General features: G+C 39.3%; 1 protein-coding gene across 1 annotated transcript; it reads right to left on the bottom strand.

Moving 5' to 3' along the window:
• Positions 1-476: 476 nt before the first annotated feature.
• On the bottom strand, positions 477-13305 carry mpzl2b (myelin protein zero-like 2b). The gene is made up of 5 exons (XM_047380049.1): positions 13081-13305; positions 5475-5644; positions 4070-4280; positions 3219-3387; positions 477-2436 (listed from the first exon to the last, which is right to left on the bottom strand). The coding sequence occupies exons 1-5, from the start codon at positions 13139-13141 to the stop codon at positions 2265-2267; spliced, it is 783 nt and encodes a 260-aa protein (XP_047236005.1). The 5' UTR covers positions 13142-13305; the 3' UTR covers positions 477-2264.
• Positions 13306-20023: the final 6718 nt, after the last annotated feature.

Genomic DNA, 20023 nt, shown 5'->3' with positions numbered 1-20023 from the left:
GAAACACTCCTGTGATTCCATCCTGTACATTCCAAGAGGAGTTCATCCAGGTTTGTCCCCTGCACAACCTGACAAATGGGTTTCACAAAACTATTGATCGTTGTTTATTCTTCTCCAAGAGGACGGACAAAACATTATGCACTGGATGCAAGTCAACGACACAATGCAAGCGACTGATCTGTTTCTACATGCTCATCTAGGAGGAGTAAATGCTGCAAGTAGATAGAAAACTTTTTAACCAACTTGAATAATAAACTGAATTTGACAGCATTGTTTGTTAAGTAGGATCAACAGGTATGTATTTAACTTGGAATCTGTATGATTCAACTGACTTTGTAAAGTGCCTTGAGATGCCATGTGTTGAGAATCGGCGCTATATAAATAAACAGAATCTGAGTCACATTTCCCCACCCAGTCTGTTCATGGTAAAGACTGCTGTGCTCACACACTTTCGACTTAAAAAACAGACGCCGTGGTTTCAAAATGGTCTCTTTAATCACTTTAATCAAAAGCTGCAACAAAATATTTGACATCAGGACTTTGATGGAAAAACAATTAAGTTCACTTTGTTTGTAATACATTCAAAATATATATATAAAAAATAATAAAATCTCCTGTGCAATGTCACTGGTGTGGGAAACACAAGAATATGCCATTCACCTGTGTTGCTCAATGTGAATTTTTGACAAGCAAGGAATAAGGGCAAGATATCCTGTTCCTTTATTTCTATCAACATCTCAAAAACATCACTCATCTATTCTTAGAAAGAGAAGACATGTTGGATGCTGCAACAGCAGATACAGCATACACAGATAAACATTAGCTGCACTGGTAAGGCAATATAGGTATGAAGCCAAAATGAAAAGAAAATGTATTTTTACAAAAATCACTTAAAGTTCACTTATGCTGCATTAAAATTCATGGACCTCGAGAACTGTGGTCCAGGAAAGAAATTTCACACAATCTGTGGAAAACTATTTAAATTAGCACAAACAACTTTATGACACAGCTCCAACACTACAGAAGAAACCATACACAAATATCAAACAAGAGCAATAAAACAGGAAAGAAATTTAAAACACTTTCAAATGCTAAGGAAAATTTGTTTACATTTTAAAAAACAGTATAACAGTTCAGTTGCTCTCAAAGAAGATTCTTCAAATAGAAATGCACCGATCAAAGTTTTGTGGCCGATATCTAATCTACTGTTTCGTAAAGCTAAAAAGGCAAATTTTAGCTGATTCCAATTGCTCCTTTCAAAACTGTAATGAACAAAATTGAAAATACATTTTAAATTAAATGGTCTGTAATTATGGTCTGGAGTAGAGGCTACATCACACCATCTGTTTAAGGGTTAAGTATATTAAGTATAAAACAAATGAAATTGTTACAAATTTTACATTTAAACTGTCTTTAGTACTGTAGTCTAGGAATTAGCAGTTAGCATTAGTAATTGTAAACAACAGTCAATGTGTTTTAATACAAGAATATATACCCTTACCTTCTTGGGATTTCCAAACGGGTGCTAATAATTCTAAATCAATCATAAACAGGAAGAGGCTGGAAGCTCATAAGGATAAAAAAAAACAGCGTGTCTGTATTACACCTTCTGTTTCAAATTATCAGCCTCAACAAACCACAAACATGACTCGGTAGAAACTATAGCTTCCCTTAAAAGCCTGTCATTGTCTTGAAACAAAGTAGTGATGCAGAAAAAAAATAGCCTAACTAACTTTGAGTCTTCTTCCTTCAGTAAAAACTTCCACACCGAAGAGTGTTGTTGTTAGCGTGACCTGGAGGTGCTCAGGAATGTCTCAGAGCATTCACTGACTGGAAAAAGATCCGATATTTGAGTTTCCAACCGGACGGTGACCGATCAGGGCCGGTCAAGCTGGTCACCAGCTGATTTGTCTGTGCATCTCTATTGTGAAATATTTTAAAATGCCTTTTGCAATGTTTGTTTGGTCAGTGATGTTTGGTACAATAAATATTATAGCTCAGGCAAAAATCAGAGGGATGTAGGCGAAAAATATTAAACGTTTTTATCTCATCTTGTATCTTTGCTTGAGGCTGGAGGCACTAAATACTAAAGTAAAGCTGACTCTGAGCAAAACTAGGGTCAAGTTTCACCGAAGAAAATGTTTAAAAAAAGATTTAGCAAATGCATTTAGACTGTATCTCTGGTTGTCAAACTTTTTTATAATGAGCATTTAAATTGAATTGTGCAACACAAATATTTCAGTTTCTTTTACTAGAATGGTAATTTATTTAATCATCTTATTAGGTTTATCATTGTCGTCATCCTCATCGTCACCATCCCCAAGACCTTTCTCCTCTTTATCATCCCCATTGCTTGGTTTAGACTCCTGGTCGTCCGAACTACCAACTTCTATTTCCATTTTCAGAGCTGTCAGGTGAACTGCCTCTGCAGGTGAACTGCCATAACCGAGGTCAACACATTCAGCCGTAGACAAAAAAAAACACAACAAACTGTGAGATGGGAGGATTTTGGACTTCTGTGTACATATATAGTGCAGTAAATGAAAACAAATGGACTCCCAGACAAAGATGACCAGAGGGGCATTTATCCATATAAAACCAGTTCATTGTTCTCTTGTGTGTGGATTTGGGAAATTTCTTACCTGAACTTGAAGTTAGCACAGCAGTCTCAAGCAGAGCAAAGAAAGGTAATTTGCCCAAATAATTTTGTGTTTTATCTTTTAAGCCTAAGAAACCCTTTTTTCTCAGCAGGAAACAATAGGAAAGATAGTAAGCCTTAATTCACAGCAGCATGAATCCCTATGCTTTTCCTGTTACTACACACAGCCCAAAGGTTTGAAATTTAAAAAAATAAAATGGCACAATTATGTATCAGCACTGCTGCTGTGAATTAAAGTTAAAGTCAAGACCCACCCTTAGAACATGTATCCACACATACTCTAACATGTTTAAGTTCTTAGAAACGTAAACACTGTTTTTGAAGTAGATAAAACAACATTAATACATATTATACAGCACATTGCATCTCCAACACTACAGTGGCCTCAGTAACCCACAGTAATATCTGAAAGCTGACTCTAAAGGAAAAAAACATTAAAGCAAAAACAAGGCCTTTCATTCATCTCTTCCATGAAAATGAACCCAAGCAGCCAAACAGACTCCATAGCAGTCCTGAGAGAGAGAAGATAAATTAGCTGTGGTATTCTTTGAATCCTCACCACACAGTGGGTTCTTTCTTGATGTACTCGGCAATTTCCATCTCAGTGAACCTCTCCTTTTGTCTCCTCCTGTAAAACCTCACAGCAACAAAGATACTAAGGAGGACCAGGATGACGCCGCAGGAACCTCCGACAATGGCTGCCAGGAGGCCAATCTCAGAGAGGGATACTAGAAACAAAAGCACATGGAATTACTTATCTAGCTTCGGGAGTACCTCTCAAAAGTATGATGTGCAGTTGTTTTTAGACCCCTTTACTCTGATGCCCCTAAAAAACCTAGTGCAACATATTACATTCAAAAGTCCCAAAATAAGTCAAATGAGATTACCTTGGAGTAATTTAATAAGGACATTTAAAGCAGGGTTAGGTTAACATTAGGCTGAACATAGTAGGTTTAACATCTCACACAGCACTGTTCAGTCCATCATCTAAAAATGGAACGAGAATGGCACAACAACAAACCCACCAAGACATTCCTGTCCACCTACATTGAGGCTGAACATGGAGCCCACTAAACAGAAATGCAGCCTAGATGTCCATGGTAACTCTGCAGATTGATTTCCTTTTACATAATTATGCACTACTGTGTGTTGGTCTGTCATAAAAACAAATCCCATTAAAACACAATGAAATTTGTGGTTGTAATGTGTCAAAATATGGTATGAATAAGGGTATGAATACTTTTGCAGAAACAGTATACAGTTTCAGTCTAAAGAAAACTGCCAGTATATTATGGTCACCTCAAGTGTCTTCAAAGGTACAAAAAATATCACATACTGGATTATTTTGTATGAAAGCAGTTTGTTTTTACATTTTACAGTCATCAAAAATCATGCATAGTACATTCTCACCTTTGTCGACGACTCTAAGGACGGTTTCTCCAGTATTGCCGTGGGCATCTGGAGGGTTGGCCACCTGACAGATGTAGGTACCGTTAAAGGTGGGCTGGACCTCATGCAAGGTGACGGAGGCATCTTTTCCATTTATATCTCCTGACCACACTGCATGCCCTTTAAAAAGCCCTTGATCAGGAGGATATGGAACCTCTTGATAGTAAAACATCTGACAAACAGACAAAATGTTAAATAAGATGCCGGAATCCAAAGAAAATAAAAGGAAAAACCAAGTTTTTGCTTGTTCTATTAATTTTTACACAGTGAACACAAATCTTTAAGCCCTAAGGCCAGGTGTCTTAATGACTTTGTTCCTAAAATGAATTGTCAGAAAAAAAATAATTATGAGACCATATATTATTAAAATGATCCACCAGTGCACACAGACAGTATTTTAGTTAAGTTTTGATCTCAATATAGGTTTATTTAACATTTGATTGTTGTAAAAAAACATTATGACAAACACATTTAAAAACTGTAAATGCTTCTGACAACAGGTTGAATTTCCTTCAGTGTGCCATTCATGAAGCTGCAACTTGACTGCAGTAAAAAATAAATAACTAAAATTGTGCCCCACTATCATCAAAAATATATATATATATTTTATATTTTATGAACAGACTTTTATAATGCTCATTTTGGAATAAGTTTAAAGATCAGGCAATATCTAAATTAATCAGTCTAGTTTTTATTTAATATGGGTAGGATTAAGTGATTTGAACATTGTGGGAGGCAGCATCAGAATAAAATTATAGCTGTGTTGAGTTAAAAGTTTCAAATTACATCAAAAAACAGAGATGGTAGACTAACATAGGGGATCAGAAGCTGCATTTACAGTGTGGTATTTGTGTTATTATTGTTTTTTCGATGTTATAATCATACATGTGATGAAGCACTATGGGAGTTCGAGAAGAACTACTAAATTTAATGGGGGTTTATTGTGTATGTTTAACTCTATATATAAAATAAAAAACAAAAAAATTTACATTTTGTTCAAAACAGAAATGAATATGCAGAGAAACACCTAATGCTAACTGTTAAGTATGGCAGAGGCTACGTGATGATGTGGGCCTGTTTCTTTTCCAAAAGCACTTTGAGCCTTTTTAAACCGGAAACTAAACAATCATGTGGTCTTTTAGTTGAAGAAACAACATTTTCACTTGCTAACAAGAAATTGTACAAATACACACAAACATTTCAGTGTAATGAATAACACTGTAAAACCATGGTATTTTTAATAATGTCCTGTGAGAATTTCCTCGAGTCCATGCCTAAGATGAACCAAACCGATATAACATGTGCAGAATAAGGTTTACTATTACTGATGACAGTAAGTTTTTGATGAAAAATGTTTGCTACTTACACGCACAGCAATTTGTGAATTAATGGGCCGGAACATCCATGATACTGTAACTGTCTGAGGTGACACGGGATGAGTGGAACTGAAGGTGCACTTCAGTTTCACATTGGTCCCATTGACTGCTTCCACCTCCTTTGTAGTATAAATTTCTATTCCCCAAACATGATGCAACTCTGAAAAACACACCAGAAGTTTAGGAGATTGTACAAACTAACATTTTTATTATTATGGTTCTGAAAAAAATTAAAAGGTTGCATATTGCAACCCATCATTAAATCCACAACACAAATGAGAAACCTGTCGGCCATAACAGATTATTACCACTGGTTTGGATTGTAAGCAGGGTGCCAGTGAAAACTACGCATCCACTGATCAAGAGGTGAAAGAGTACTCGTATTCGTCTTTGGCTTATCCAAACCCGGGTCGCGTAGGCAGCAGGTTAGGCGGAGTGGCCCAGAGTTCTTAATTAGTAAAATAAATGACCTCTTACAGGATGAAGGAAGAAGAAGGGTATGTTTTCAATTAAAGTTTCACGATTACATAGAAAGTTAAAAGGTAATGATACATGTACATCTCAAAACATTGGAATATGGTGAAAAAGTTTTATATTTTTTGTCACTCATTTCAGAAACTGAAACTCATTGTTGGGAAAAGGTACATAAGTTTCATCATTGTTTAGTTTAAACCATGTTTATGTTTGAAATTCTACTATAGTTAAGATGATTCCTGTGATTGCTTTTTTAGTGTGTAAAAGTGTTTGTGGAAAGTTAAGGAATGCGGTCTGGAGTGGATCACTCCCTGGACATGACAAGCTTATACCATATATGGGAATGACTACTTTTTATGTTGAAATCTCTGTAAGAATTGGCTGAACCAATTCCCGCTTTTTACTTGTAGGAATGTGAGTTGTAAATAAAAGTCTGGTGTAAGGATATTTCTCTTTATGAGAAGGAAGTCGCTGTTCTGGCAGAGGACTGTCTCACCCTTGCAAGTCAAACTTACTTGGTTCACTTGTGTCTTATTTTACACTTGTCTGTATTTATCAGCTTTCTAACTCTAACACTCATAAATTATAAAAGATTCATTACTGATAGAGTCAAATATTTCAAGCTTTTTGCATTAATTACTGCATCAATGCAGCATAGCATGGAGACGATCAGGATGTAGCACTGCTGAGGTGTAATGGAAACCCAAATTGCCTTCAGGTCATCTGCATTGTTGGGTCTGGTGTCTCATCATCCTCTTGACCATACCCCATACAGATTCTCTATGAGGTTCAGGTCAGGCCAGTTTGCTGGCCAATGAAGCACAGTAACACCATGGTCATTGAACCAGCCATTGATACCCTTTGGTACAGTTAAGAAGCTACGACGTCCTTCACAAAAAGCTAAAATTGTATGAAAAATGCAAATGAAAGAAACATTTATCAGTTCTTACTTTTTTTCAAATTGCTATAAATGGGATATAACAAATTCCAAGAATACTGTTGCGATGGTGGCTGCTTGCGGTTGATAAGAAGGTCCTTAACAGGAACATTGATGCCCTTATTTTAAACAGGACAAATAACTTCAACCATTACAGAACATAGCAGCATTGTTGTTTTCTGGGACAAAATATGACCTGCAACAATTGTTTGTTTGGTCTTTATAATGCTAGAATGCTTTAAAATACACAGTTAAAAAATTACTTAACAAAAATTTTCTGTTTCTTAGTTTCATGCTGTCTGTAAAACTAATAAGTAAAATAAATGTATAAATTACTGTTTTGTCACTTCCATTCTCTCCTTTGCTCTTTTGATTTGGCGAATCATCAAGTCCCATGGAAGGAAAACAATGAAACCCTAACTGTGGAGTGAGGACAGAAAAGAAACTATGGAGCAGGAGGTGGTGACTGTAAGTAGGAGAGAAAGTCAAGGGAGGGTGGCTTAAACTTCATCAACTGTTTTCCAATTATAGAGTGAATCAGAATATGACAAAGCAACATATGGTTTAAACCATGTAAATGTGTTGAACATATTTTTTTATGTTTGATTAAACCATGTAAACAAAAGTAGAAGTCTAAACTTTACCTTTAGTCACCATTTTCTCATCCTTTTGATAAAAGTATCACTTGACACAGATGTCCTTGGTAGTATCAATCTTAAAACCACATGCTTAAAGTGATTAACATTTTCTGGCAGATCCAGCTGCACAGAGCCACTCCTTCCTTCTGAATAACCTGATTTTCCACTTTCCAAACTCTCAATAGAATAAGGATACTTTGACTTTTTAAGTTTGAATATTGGCAAGTTATTTAAATGAAATGTGGGGAGAGTATTTCTACTTCAAACATCCTGCTGAAATGTAATAGTTAAGCTAAATCTGAGGGTTTAGACAGCTGAAATATCCCTCAGATTACAAATATTTTTCTAAATAAATGAAAAATGGCAAAAATGTATATATTCTTTAATACAGTCAAACTTATCAAGATACTCCATTTAATCAGAATGGTCCAGTTTTCACTTGAACGCCTTTGATTGGTTATCATTAGGTCAAACATTAAAAAAAACTGTTGTGATTACTGCTAATCATTAAATGTATCAAAACTAACAAGTCCCAACATTTTCAGTACACAAACACATAAACTTGCAGCATGTTCTTTGATACTTTTTTGAGTGTAATAAAAATCAGATATAAAGGTAAGGGACCTGAGACATAAATGGGGATAATCTTGCAATTCCCTAATTTTCTGTAAGATTCAAAACGACTACTTCTGCTGCACAAAATAAAAAATATGAATTAGTCGAAAGCGGAAATTCATATTTGCCAGGAAAAGCCTGATGGATCTCGAACTTGTGGAACAGCCATTTGGACAGACAAATGTCTCTGCCATTTAATTTATCTAACTAAATTTGCTAGATCAAATTATTATTATTTTTAGATTAAATAGTAAACCAATTGTCAGGAAAACTTTGCAGATTGCATTTTTCCATGACCATTAAGACCAAAATGTACAAAACCTTTTAAAATGCATTTTTATCCATTTTACATTTCATATTTTAATATAGAGTAATTTAAACATCCATCCATTTTCTATACCCGCTTCTTCCATACTGGGTCACGGGCAAGCTGGTGCCTATCTCCAGCAGTCTAAGAGCGAGAGGTGGGGTACACCCTAGACTGGGCGCAATTCATCACAGGGCAACATACAGGACAAACAACCACGCACACACCCATTCACACCTAAAGGTAATTTAGAGAAACCAATTAACCTAACACTCATGTTTTGGGACTGTGGGAGGAAGCCAGAGTACCCGGTGAGAACCCACGCATGCACAGGGAGAACATGCAAACTCCATGCAGAAAGACCCCCGGCTGAGAGTCGAACTGAGGACCTTCTTGCTGCATGGCAACAGTGCTACCAACTGCACCACTGTGCAGGCCGTGATATAAACGATTAACCGATTTAAATGTTCTTGTTTCTATTTTAAAATCATTAGTTTCAATTTCTGTGCAACAGGTGCAGGAAAAGAGATTTGTTAAAATAGAAACACTGTGTTAACCTCAGAGAGGAGTGAATAAACTGAAAGCAAAGCAGCAATAAAGGAATTCCAAGACATTTATCAATGTCATTAAAACCACTGATAAAAAAAAATGTACCCTCCCTTTCCAAAGTTGTGATTCTACACACTGCAAAACACTATAGACTAAAATGGCACCAAGTTGCTTCAATAAAAAAAAAACATGGAATGCAGCTCCTGAGGAAATGTTTGAAAGCCAAACCTCACATGTAGGTCTCACTGCTGGATTAGAGATAAGGCTCCTCAGATAAGAAATTTCATCAAGAGAGAAAAATACACTACTGAACTGTTTCAGTCGGCTGCAGAAACTCAAACACAGAATGATTCCTGCAAAGATCAGTGAGCAAGTCCCACTCATAGAATTTGCCAATGAAGTAACCGAAGGCTTCTTTCATGTAACAGACAGGTTTCTTTATGGCAATTAAAATAGTGCAACTGCTAAAACAAATGTAGCTGTAGCTGAAGAGTTACACTCCATTATAAAAGCACAAAAACATTTTTGGACTCTGTTTGTGGCTTTGGTGTTTGTTTACCTTTTGCTTAGATTTTTCTATTTTGGTTTTTGTATGTTTTTCTTTTCTCCCTCTTCCGCCTCCTAGTGTTTACTACTTAAGTTCTTTTATGGTTTCTTATTACTTTGTATGTTTTATCATTATTATTATTGTACTTATTATAGTTCTTGGTCTTCCCTGGATTCTCTAGTTTTATTTCTCTTTAGTATTTTTGTGGTTTATTGTGTTTTATTTGTTCCTTTGCACTCTTCTTGTTTACTAGTTTATTTTCTGTTTCCTTTCCAGTTATTTCAGTCAGTGTGGTTAGGTTTGTTTACTTTTGTATTCAGGTTTTCTTTATGGGTTCTTTGTTTGTTCCTAGGTTGTTATTGTTGTTCCTATGTTCCCTCTAGTTCCTCTGTTTACTTTAGTCATGATTATTCTAGTTTTCTTAATCCCCATTTGATTATTTATCTTTGTCTATAGGTTTGCTTGGTCTGTGTTTCTGTTTATTGTTTATTAGTTACTTTGCCCATCCTCAGTCTTTGTATTTGTTTCACCTGTTCCTTCTGCTTCCCTGCCTGCTTGTCACACCTGTTCCCTGTTCTGTTGATTATCTGCCTTTGTTATCTCACAGTATATAAGTTGGTTTTGTGTCTTTGTTCAGTGCTGGTTCCTTGTGTTCGTCACACCTCGTTCTCGTGCATGATTTTGCTACGTTTTTTGACCTTGTAAAATAAATCTTTGAATTACAAAGATGATCCTGCCGAGCTCTTATCTGCACTTTGGTCCGATCCAAAACCACAACGTGACACTTCTAAGACTATCCAAATATTTTATTCAACTTAGCTTATTTATTTGAATAGATTGTTCTGGCTTTCTAATGGTCAGTAATGGAAGCTCTGATGGCAAGTTTTTGGCGATGTTTGTGACCACAAACCATTATATGCAGGTAAAATAATATAACTGTTCATTATTTAGCAGGTGCAAATTATCCAAAGATTATGACTACGGATTATTGAGGGTTTTAAGAAGTTACGGTCCTTTATACCTTTCCAATTGTTAACCGCCCTTTTAATGAGAAGCCAGGAAAACACCCGAGTTTTCTCCAGCTGTGTGAGGTATAGAGTAAACCAGCGCTCCTCCTCCTACATCTGCTGGTCTGCACTGCCAGCCAAGTGACCAAAAGAAGGGAGGGGAATTATTTTCGGTCACACAAAACATGGCTTTGGCATGGAAAATAAAAGAGCACCATCCATCACTCTCATTATTGTAAAACCTTTTTGAACCTGATGTTGCAAACCTCAAAATGGCATGTTTGTTAGGCAGCTGACCACAGGCTCCATCGGAGCAGATAGCCTGACAAAGTGAACAGCTAATATTAGTTTGTTATCCATGTGCTACTATATAAAAAACAGAATATAGGTAATCACACTGTAAAAAGGTTGTACCGAACCATGCCTATGCTCTATAGACTACAAGTTTAAGAATCTTGCCGTCCTTTGTTTTTCTTTATTCATGCATCTTGCAAGTAGGTGATGTTATGGAAGCACCTCTTTACAACTTCTTGCAAATCTCACTTCTTTTCAAATGTTTTAAAAGGCATCCAATGCGAGACAAAGACACTATTCATGATGGCGCTGCATACAGAAAAAAGGCCACTGTATGCCCTGATAAAAGGACAGGACAGGAGCATGCAGCAACAGTGTGGATTTCTGCCGATCAAGTGAAAAGTTGAACGCATCCACTGAAAACCACTGCATACATACTAAATGGGACTAAAGTTTTCACAGCTGCAAAACCCACCTACACACCAAGATGAGGTAAACATTTTGAGAACTCTGCTAAATCCCTACCAAAATTTAGTCTGTGGCTCCAAAGAGAGTGCAGGTGTCTAGATAAAAACAAGGACACTGCTGGGTGTAGATTTTATATGTTCAGGTTTAATGAACCTTACAAAGCTTTAATACACACTGAAAAAGTATTGTTAGAGTGGTTGCCACTATGCTCGTAAGCAACACCACAGCAATCCTTAGGTTTGCAAACCTTTTTTTAAACAAACCAAGGTGGAGGTGTTTAGCCCTAAAACTCACCGGCTGTCAAGGATGGTACTGAAGAGGTGATAGTTTGGGCTTGTCATTTAAGCCACAGGACCTGGGTACATTCCAGTCACTGGAGATGACCATAAGGTATTCTAGAGTCAAATGTGAGGCCAGACGACCAACACATGGGCGCATCACTAGCATCAAAGATTTTAAAAATTACGGTGAAACTTTTCAGTCCTGCTGTTTCTCTTCTTAATGAGAAGCCAGAAAAAGATTATAAAAGATTAAATTATTCTCTTATCGTGGCCGCATGGACACTAAAGTAACACAGAACTGCCCCCCTCTAATCCTCTACAATATTAGATTTGCAATAATGATTTGTTTTATTATATTAGGCACAGTAGGAATAATTGTTGCTTTTCTGTTAAGAAATGAATCATGTTATACATCTGTGTTTCATATTTTTGCATCATGAGCGTGATACAGTGTATCTGTGGTATATTTTCTGAACATGATCATTTTGTGACAATTTCATACCAACCCTGCTGGGTCATAACAAGACAAGGATCTAATCATAGCAGCAAATCTACAACATAATGGCTGAAAATGTATCATGAATCACAATTGACTGGTGAAGCTTAAATCTTAAAATGCTTTGCTGGGACCTTAACAGAATGGTGGATAAGCAACTGGCTGTAAACCTGAAAAGGACTATTTCACACTCCTGCTGCAACAGGAGAAGTATGCCCGCAAAGTAATGTGTTGAGCAAATGTACCTTATTTAATATCTGATAAATACAATACAATTCTTATTTTGCCCTGGCAGGTTAACCTTAAAATAAATAAAAAATAAAAGCATGCTGCTCAGAACTGACCTTAAAGCCATAAAAGTCTTATCAATATCTTATAACATCTTTGTAAGTAGAAACTCTTCATATTTATTGGGCAGAATGGAGGAATTTGGAATACAAAGAACTTTAACTCTTTGAAGATCCACTCATTTTATGCTCCACCTGTATCCCTAAGACATAAAAATGTGCACTTTAAGAAATTGCCATAGATGTGAGTGCCCAAAATTGGCAACAATGTTGATATCGAATTATTTTGCATTACATGGAAAACTGTCTTCATCTATTACAAAAACAATAAAACATGTTTTCTACAAGTTTTGAATGAATTTCAAAACAAAGTAATAAGAAAGATGATCAACAAAGACGCAGTTATGCCAATAAATTAAAAAAAAGAAATGTCAATGGGCCTAGAAGAGGAACTGGTCCAAAGCTATGCTGTTCACTTGATGTGATCAAAGGTCGATGTAGATCTCTGAACAAGATCCCTCTCACAAACACCTCTAAAAGAGCAGCTTGAATCTATTAAACCCGTACAAAAAGCTGTTATTAATAATACGCTGCCCAGGTATAAAGCCACGTATAAATATTAAGCGAACCTTGCTTTGATACAGAAAGGAAAAAGGCGAGCCGGTTTGAACATATGTCCAGGAAGTTCAAACTCACCTGGTACCACGAAACCTCCCAGAAAAACAAGAAGCCATATCCGATCCATGTGATAAAGCATCTATAGCTATTCCCTCAGATCCTGCTGTAAAAGTCCCTTCACGGGCGTTTAGTGAAGGGAGGCATGAATTTTAGCGACCTGTCCGCAGACTGTCGCTTTCTGAGATTACCATTTACAAGAAAAGAAGTGATTCATGGTTCATGCTGCTGCGCACAGAGCATACACCGGAGGGGGCGGGGTTAGACACCTGTTGCATAACCTGTTCACGTTCCACCCCAACTGCCACTATAGACGTAAAAAAAAAAAAAAAAAAACTTAAGCCAAATAAACGTTTGATTTGATGGTAGAGAGCTGACTTAGCAGCTCAATTATTCATTAATTAGGAAACTTTATTAGGAAACTGTACATTAATGCCATCTTGTGGTCACATTATAACAAAATACACTTCAAAGCCAAGCCAGGAGTCAACAGACTGGTGGCGTTATGTTGTGATAAGGTTATTGTTATACGAATACTGTATTGATAACAAATAAGCCGTTTATTTAAGATCAAATGTTATTATTTGATTGAACTAAATATTTATCTAGGATTTTATATCCTATTAATCCTCTCCTTGCCAGCACTTTCAGAATTTGGCATGGCCAGGTTTTGGTAGGATTTGTTGTGAAACATTTTTTCCATTTTCTCTATGTGATGCCCAAAGCTTAAGACATTTTTTTTTATAATCAAACCCTGCTTAAAGCTTTTCCATAACTTCAATCCTGACCTGTCTGCTGTGTTTCTTGATCTCAGTGACGTTTGTTCACTAATGTTCTTTGATAAACTTCTGAGGCCTTCACAGAACATCTGGACTTATACTGAGATTATTTTATACATATGTGGACTCTATTTACTAATTAGGTGAACAGTCCATGAGAGTCTCCTCCTGCTGCAGCTGATATTAATCTCACTGATGGATGGAAAACTGCCCCCAGTGATCTTGCCAGCTGCTTTTACCACCCACAGGAGAGCTTTCCTGTCGAGCACAGAGCAGCTGCCATGCCACGCCACGCCACACCGTAATGGACTTTATAAAATCCACGATCAACTGTGTTAACCATATTTATGCTGAGGTTGCTTTGCACCACTCTCCAGGTGTTGCACCTGTATGCTGATTCATCAGTGTGTGGAATCAGTTCCACTTTGGCAGTGTCATCAGCATACAGGTCCTTCTCAAAATATTAGCATATTGTGATAAAGTTCATTATTTTCCATAATGTCATGATGAAAATTTAACATTCATATATTTTAGATTCATTGCACACTAACTGAAATATTTCAGGTCTTTTATTGTCTTAATACGGATGATTTTGGCATACAGCTCATGAAAACCCAAAATTCCTATCTCACAAAATTAGCATATTTCATCCGACCAATAAAATAAAAGTGTTTTTAATATAAAAAACGTCAACCTTCAAATAATCATGTACAGTTATGCACTCAATACTTGGTCGGGAATCCTTTTGCAGAAATGACTGCTTCAATGCGGCGTGGCATGGAGGCAATCAGCCTGTGGCACTGCTGAGGTCTTATGGAGGCCCAGGATGCTTCGATAGCGGCCTTTAGCTCATCCAGAGTGTTGGGTCTTGAGTCTCTCAACGTTCTCTTCACAATATCCCACAGATTCTCTATGGGGTTCAGGTCAGGAGAGTTGGCAGGCCAATTGAGCACAGTGATACCATGGTCAGTAAACCATTTACCAGTGGTTTTGGCACTGTGAGTAGGTGCCAGGTTGTGCTGAAAAATTAAATCTTCATCTCCATTTCAGCAGATGAAAGCATGAAGTGCTCCACAATCTCCTGATAGCTAGCTGCATTGACCCTGCCCTTGATAAAACACAGTGGACCAACACCAGCAGCTGACACGGCACCCCGGACCATCACTGACTGTGGGTACTTGACACCGGACTTCTGGCATTTTGGCATTTCCTTCTCCCCAGTCTTCCTCCAGACTCTGGCACCTTGATTTCCGAATGACATGCAGATTTGCTTTCATCCGAAAAAAGTACTTTGGACCACTGAGCAACAGTCCAGTGCTGCTTCTCTGTAGCCCAGGTCAGGCGCTTCTGCCGCTGTTTCTGGTTCAAAAGTGGCTTGACCTGGGGAATGCGGCACCTGTAGCCCATTTCCTGCACACGCCTGTGCACGGTGGCTCTGGATGTTTCTACTCCAGACTCAGTCCACTGCTTCCGCAGGTCCCCCAAGGTCTGGAATCGGCCCTTCTCCACAATCTTCCTCAGGGTCCGGTCACCTCTTCTCGTTGTGCAGCGTTTTCTGCCACACGTTTTCCTTCCCACAGACTTCCCACTGAGGTGCCTTGATACAGCACTCTGGGAACAGCCTATTTGTTCAGAAATTTCTTTCTGTGTCTTACCCTCTTGCTTGAGGGTGTCAATAGTGGCCTTCTGGACAGCAGTCAGGTCAGCAGTCTTACCCATGATTGGGGTTTTGAGTGATGAACCAGGCTGGGAGTTTTAAAGGCCTCAGGAATCTTTTGCAGGTGTTTAGAGTTAACTCGTTGATTCAGATGATTAGGTTCATAGCTCGTTTAGAGACCCTTTTAATGATATGCTAATTTTGTGAGATAGGAATTTTGGGTTTTCATGAGCTGTATGCTAAAATCATCCGTATTAAGACAATAAAAGACCTGAAATATTTCAGTTAGTGTGCAATGAATCTAAAATATATGAATGTTAAATTTTCATCATGACTTTATAGAAAATAATGAACTTTATCACAATATGCTAATATTTTGAGAATCAGAATCAGAATCAGAATCAGAAAAGCTTTATTGCCAAGTACGTTTTTGGACATACAAGGAATTTGTTTTGGCGTAGTCGGTGCAATACAATACAAATTAAAAAGTATAAACATATCTACAATATAATATAAATATATGTGCACAGTTTTAAGTGAGTGAGAGTAAGTATAGATCAGTATAAGATGCAAGAGCAATACAACAATGCAGGTGATCATTGTGCAAGTATGGCAGTGCAAGTAAAGCAGGAGTCCAAGCTGAGCGTTAATGTAACGCAAAGAGTTACAGTGTTACAAGTGAAAGGGGGAGTGTCAGTGTGGTTTCCGGGCTTTGTTAACAAGGCTGGTGGCAAATGGGAAAAAACTGTTCTTGTGGCGTGAGGTTTTGGTCCGGATGGACCGCAACCTCCTGCCAGAGGGGAGAGTTTCAAAGAGTCTGTGACCGGGGTGGGAGGGATCAGCCAGAATCTTCCCTGCCCGCTTCAGGGTCCTGGAGGTGTACAGTTCCTGGAGCGACAGTAGACTGCAGCCAATCACCTTCTCAGCAGACCGAATGACATGCTGCAGCCTGCCCTTATCCTTGGCTGTAGCAGCGGCGTACCAGATGGTGATGGAGGAGGTGAGGATGGACTCAATGATGGCTGTGTAGAAGTGCACCATCATAGTCTTTGGCAGGTTGAATTTCTTCAGCTGCCGCAGGAAGAACATCCTCTGCTGGGCTTTCTTGATGAGGGAGCTGATGTTTGGCTCCCACTTGAGATCCTGGGAGATGATGGTTCCCAGGAAGCGGAAAGATTCCACAGTGTCAATTGTGGAGTCACAGAGGGTGATGGGGGCAGGTGGGGCTGGGTTCTGCCTGAAGTCCACAACCATCTCCACTGTCTTTAGAGCGTTGAGCTCAAGGTTGTTCTGGCTGCACTAGTCCAACAGATGGTCCACCTCCCATCTGTACGCGGATTCGTCACCATCAGAGATGAGTCCGATCAGGGTGGTGTCGTCCGCAAACTTCAGAAGCTTGACAGACTGGTGACTGGAGGTGCAGCTGTTGGCGTACAGGGAGAAGAGCAGAGGAGAGAGAACACAGCCTTGGGGGGAACCGGTGCTGATGGTCAGGGAGTCAGAGACGTGCTTCCCCAGCCTCACGCGCTGCTTCCTGTCAGACAGAAAGTCAGTGATCCACCTGCAGGTGGAGTCGGGCACACTCAGCTGGGAGAGCTTCTCCTGTAGCAGAACTGGGACGATGGTGTTGAAGGCAGAGCTGAAATCCACAAACAGGATCCTGGCATAGGTTCCTGTGGAGTCCTGGTGCCGGAGGATGAAGTGAAGGGCTAGGTTGACTGCATCATCTACAGACCTGTTGGCTCTGTTGGCAAACTGCAGGGGGTCCAGGAGGGGGTCGGTGATGTCTTTTAGGTGTGAGAGCACAAGGCGCTCAAAGGACTTCATCACCACAGAGGTCAGGGCGACGGGTCTGAAGTCATTAAGGCTTGTGGTCCTTGGCTTCTTGGGAACAGGGACGATGGTGGAGGACTTGAAGCAGGCTGGCACATGACATGTCTCCAGTGAGGTGTTAAAAATGTCTGTGAAGACTGGAGACAGCTGATCAGCGCAGTGCTTCAGGCTGGCTGGTGAGACAGAATCCGGACCAGCAGCTTTCCGGGGGTTCTGTCTCCTGAAGAGTTTGTTGACGTCCCTCTCCTGGATGGAAAGAGCCGTCCTCGGCGTGGGTAGGGGGCTGGTGGGGGGGAACTTCAGGGTGGGGGTTGGAGGTGCCAAGGCCCCTCTTGAGGTTGGAGAGATGGGGGTGGTGGATTGTGGCTGCAGCTGTTGGGGGGTGTCGTGGGGGATGGTTGCAGGACTGTCCCTTTGTCTTTCAAAGCGGCAGTAGAACTCGTTCAGGTTGTTGGCGAGGCGTCGGTCGTTAATGGAGTGGGGGGCTTTCGGCTTGTAGTTGGTGATTTGCTTGAGCCCTTTCCAGACAGACGCATAGTCGTTGGCTGAGAACTGGTTTTGGAGAGTTCCGTGTCTCTGTCCGCTCTGTAGAGCTGGAATCCTGCCAGCTGCAGCGCAGAGTCCGGTATTAATCCACACAGCCACGTCTCCGTGAAGCACAAAACTGCCGATGAATAAAGGTCCCTGTTTTTCCCCAACAGCAGTTGTAGTTCGTCAATTTTGTTGGGAAGTGAGCGCACGTTAGAGATAAATATTCCAGGTAACGGTGTTCGTAGTCCACGCTGGCGAAGTCGTACCAGCACCCCAGCCCGTTTCCCTCTCTTCCGGCGTTTCACCGCGTGAACAAAGGTGAGCGCACCTTTGACCAGAATGTCCAAAAATTCCAGAGCAGTAGGCAGAAAAGTTGGAAATAACTCCTCTGGTGTAGTAGCCCTGATGTTCATGAGTTCTTCTCTGGTGAGAGAGCTCCGGGTACCATCACAGCAGACCGTTTTAAAGCAAAAAACAAAACAAAACAATGCGCACCAACACGCCGAGGCGACCATCTGCGGCGCCATCTTGGAAGGACCTGTATATGTCAAACCTGAGTCCATCTTTGTCCATCACATGACAGTTCCTCTGCTGGAAGGTGATAGTTGCTCCTCCATTTGCTGCCCTTGCGACTGAGAAAATTTCTTGTGGATATGATGGCATGTAGAGTGCTTCTCACAGCTGTGCTCTTTGCCGTCGTCCCTTGTTGTCTAGAAGGTGGATCACCGCAGTCCCTCTTTGTTGTGCCATCCCGGTGCACCTGGTTCCATCTGCTAGCTCCACAGAGTGGCTCTCCGGGTGGAATGCGCTGTCAAATCTTATAAACTTTGTGATGTCGTTGATGATGTGAGATGTTGCTCCTGCATCTACCATAATGCCTTTCTTCTTTACATTGTTCGCTGGCCTGTGTTCTTTTGTGTGCTTGACCTTGAAGAGTCTATCTTCTTCTTCCTCTTGTTGTTCGGAGACTTTTCTAGTGCTTTCCAATCCCTCCTTTTTCTTGCACACGGATTCATGGTGTGTATTTCGTCTGCAGTAACTGCACCATACTTTCCTGGAGCACATTTTTGCCTTGTGTCCTTTTAACCCACATTTGTAACACTTCAGATTAGAATAATCATCTTTTCTGTTGGCAGTAATGATTTTGCTGATACTTTTGTTCAGCTTCACATCTGTCTTCATCACATTATCTTTACTGTCTGTTTTCTTCATTTTTTCTGCTTCTTCATAAACTCTTAATCTTCTTTTAAAGTCTGTGAATGTAACTTCATCTTCATTTTGAGTCACATGTACAGCCAGTGGTTTGAATGACTCTGGCAGGCCGTTTAGTATCATGGCTATAATTAATCCATCACTTAGGTTCACTCCTGCATCTTTTAATGCCGTAATGATATTCTCCGCCCTTATCGGGTAGTCAGTTACAGTCTCATTGTCGGACATTCTTAGGTTTGCCAAAGATGTGTACAAGTTTGTTATTCTTGGCTTGCTCTTGCATGAATAGGGTTCTTTTAGTATCTTCAGAGCTTTTCTGCCATTGTCTGTGGCATCGTGTCTTATCAGTAACAGGCTTTTATCATCTATTAGCCTTATTAGCTCAGCATAGCAGTCTGCATATTTCTGATTATCCTGTGCTCGCTGTTCATCACTCGAAGGCTCTTTCAAGATAGTCTCTTTTAGCTTTAGGATGTGCAAATGGCCAAGAAATCTTGTTTCCCACAAGTCATACTTATCTTCCGACCCATCGAAGAAAAGTTGAGGTAACGGCATTAAACCAGCAGCTCTGCTTGCCATCTTGCCACCTACAGACTTTAAAATAAACAAAATAAACAAAATAAAACAACCGAACTGTCAAATTTTTTATTTAAATGAAATCAAAACTTGACCACAATGCAGAGAACAATAACTTCTTTGTTCAAAAGAAAAGACGGAAACTGAAGATGAAAAGTTATGCATCAGAAAACGGTTTATCATTGTTTCATGTATGGCAGTTCTTTAACAATTGAAATATATATATATATATATATATATATATATATATATATATATATATATATATATATATATACATACATATATATATATATATATTCTACATTGTCAAGTGATTCTAAATTCTGCCTTATACAGACAGCCTAGAAACGTTTTAATTAGTTTGTTTGGACTT

This window comes from Girardinichthys multiradiatus, chromosome 11 (genome assembly GCF_021462225.1).
Source record: "Girardinichthys multiradiatus isolate DD_20200921_A chromosome 11, DD_fGirMul_XY1, whole genome shotgun sequence".
Lineage (NCBI taxonomy): Eukaryota > Metazoa > Chordata > Actinopteri > Cyprinodontiformes > Goodeidae > Girardinichthys > Girardinichthys multiradiatus.
Note: the sequence above shows the minus strand (reverse complement) of the source record. Positions and strands in the feature narration are given on the sequence as shown.

Bases quoted from the DNA above. Each gene is read 5' to 3' on its own strand.
- mpzl2b (XM_047380049.1), bottom strand. From the start codon at position 13,141: ATGCTTTATCACATGGATCGGATATGGCTTCTTGTTTTTCTGGGAGGT. The intron at 5,645-13,080 runs GTGAGTTTGAAC...TGTGTTTTTCAG, and splicing joins GGGAGGTTTCGTGGTACCAG to AGTTGCATCATGTTTGGGGA. The intron at 3,388-4,069 runs GTGAGAATGTAC...TTTTGTTTCTAG, and splicing joins CCTTAGAGTCGTCGACAAAG to TATCCCTCTCTGAGATTGGC.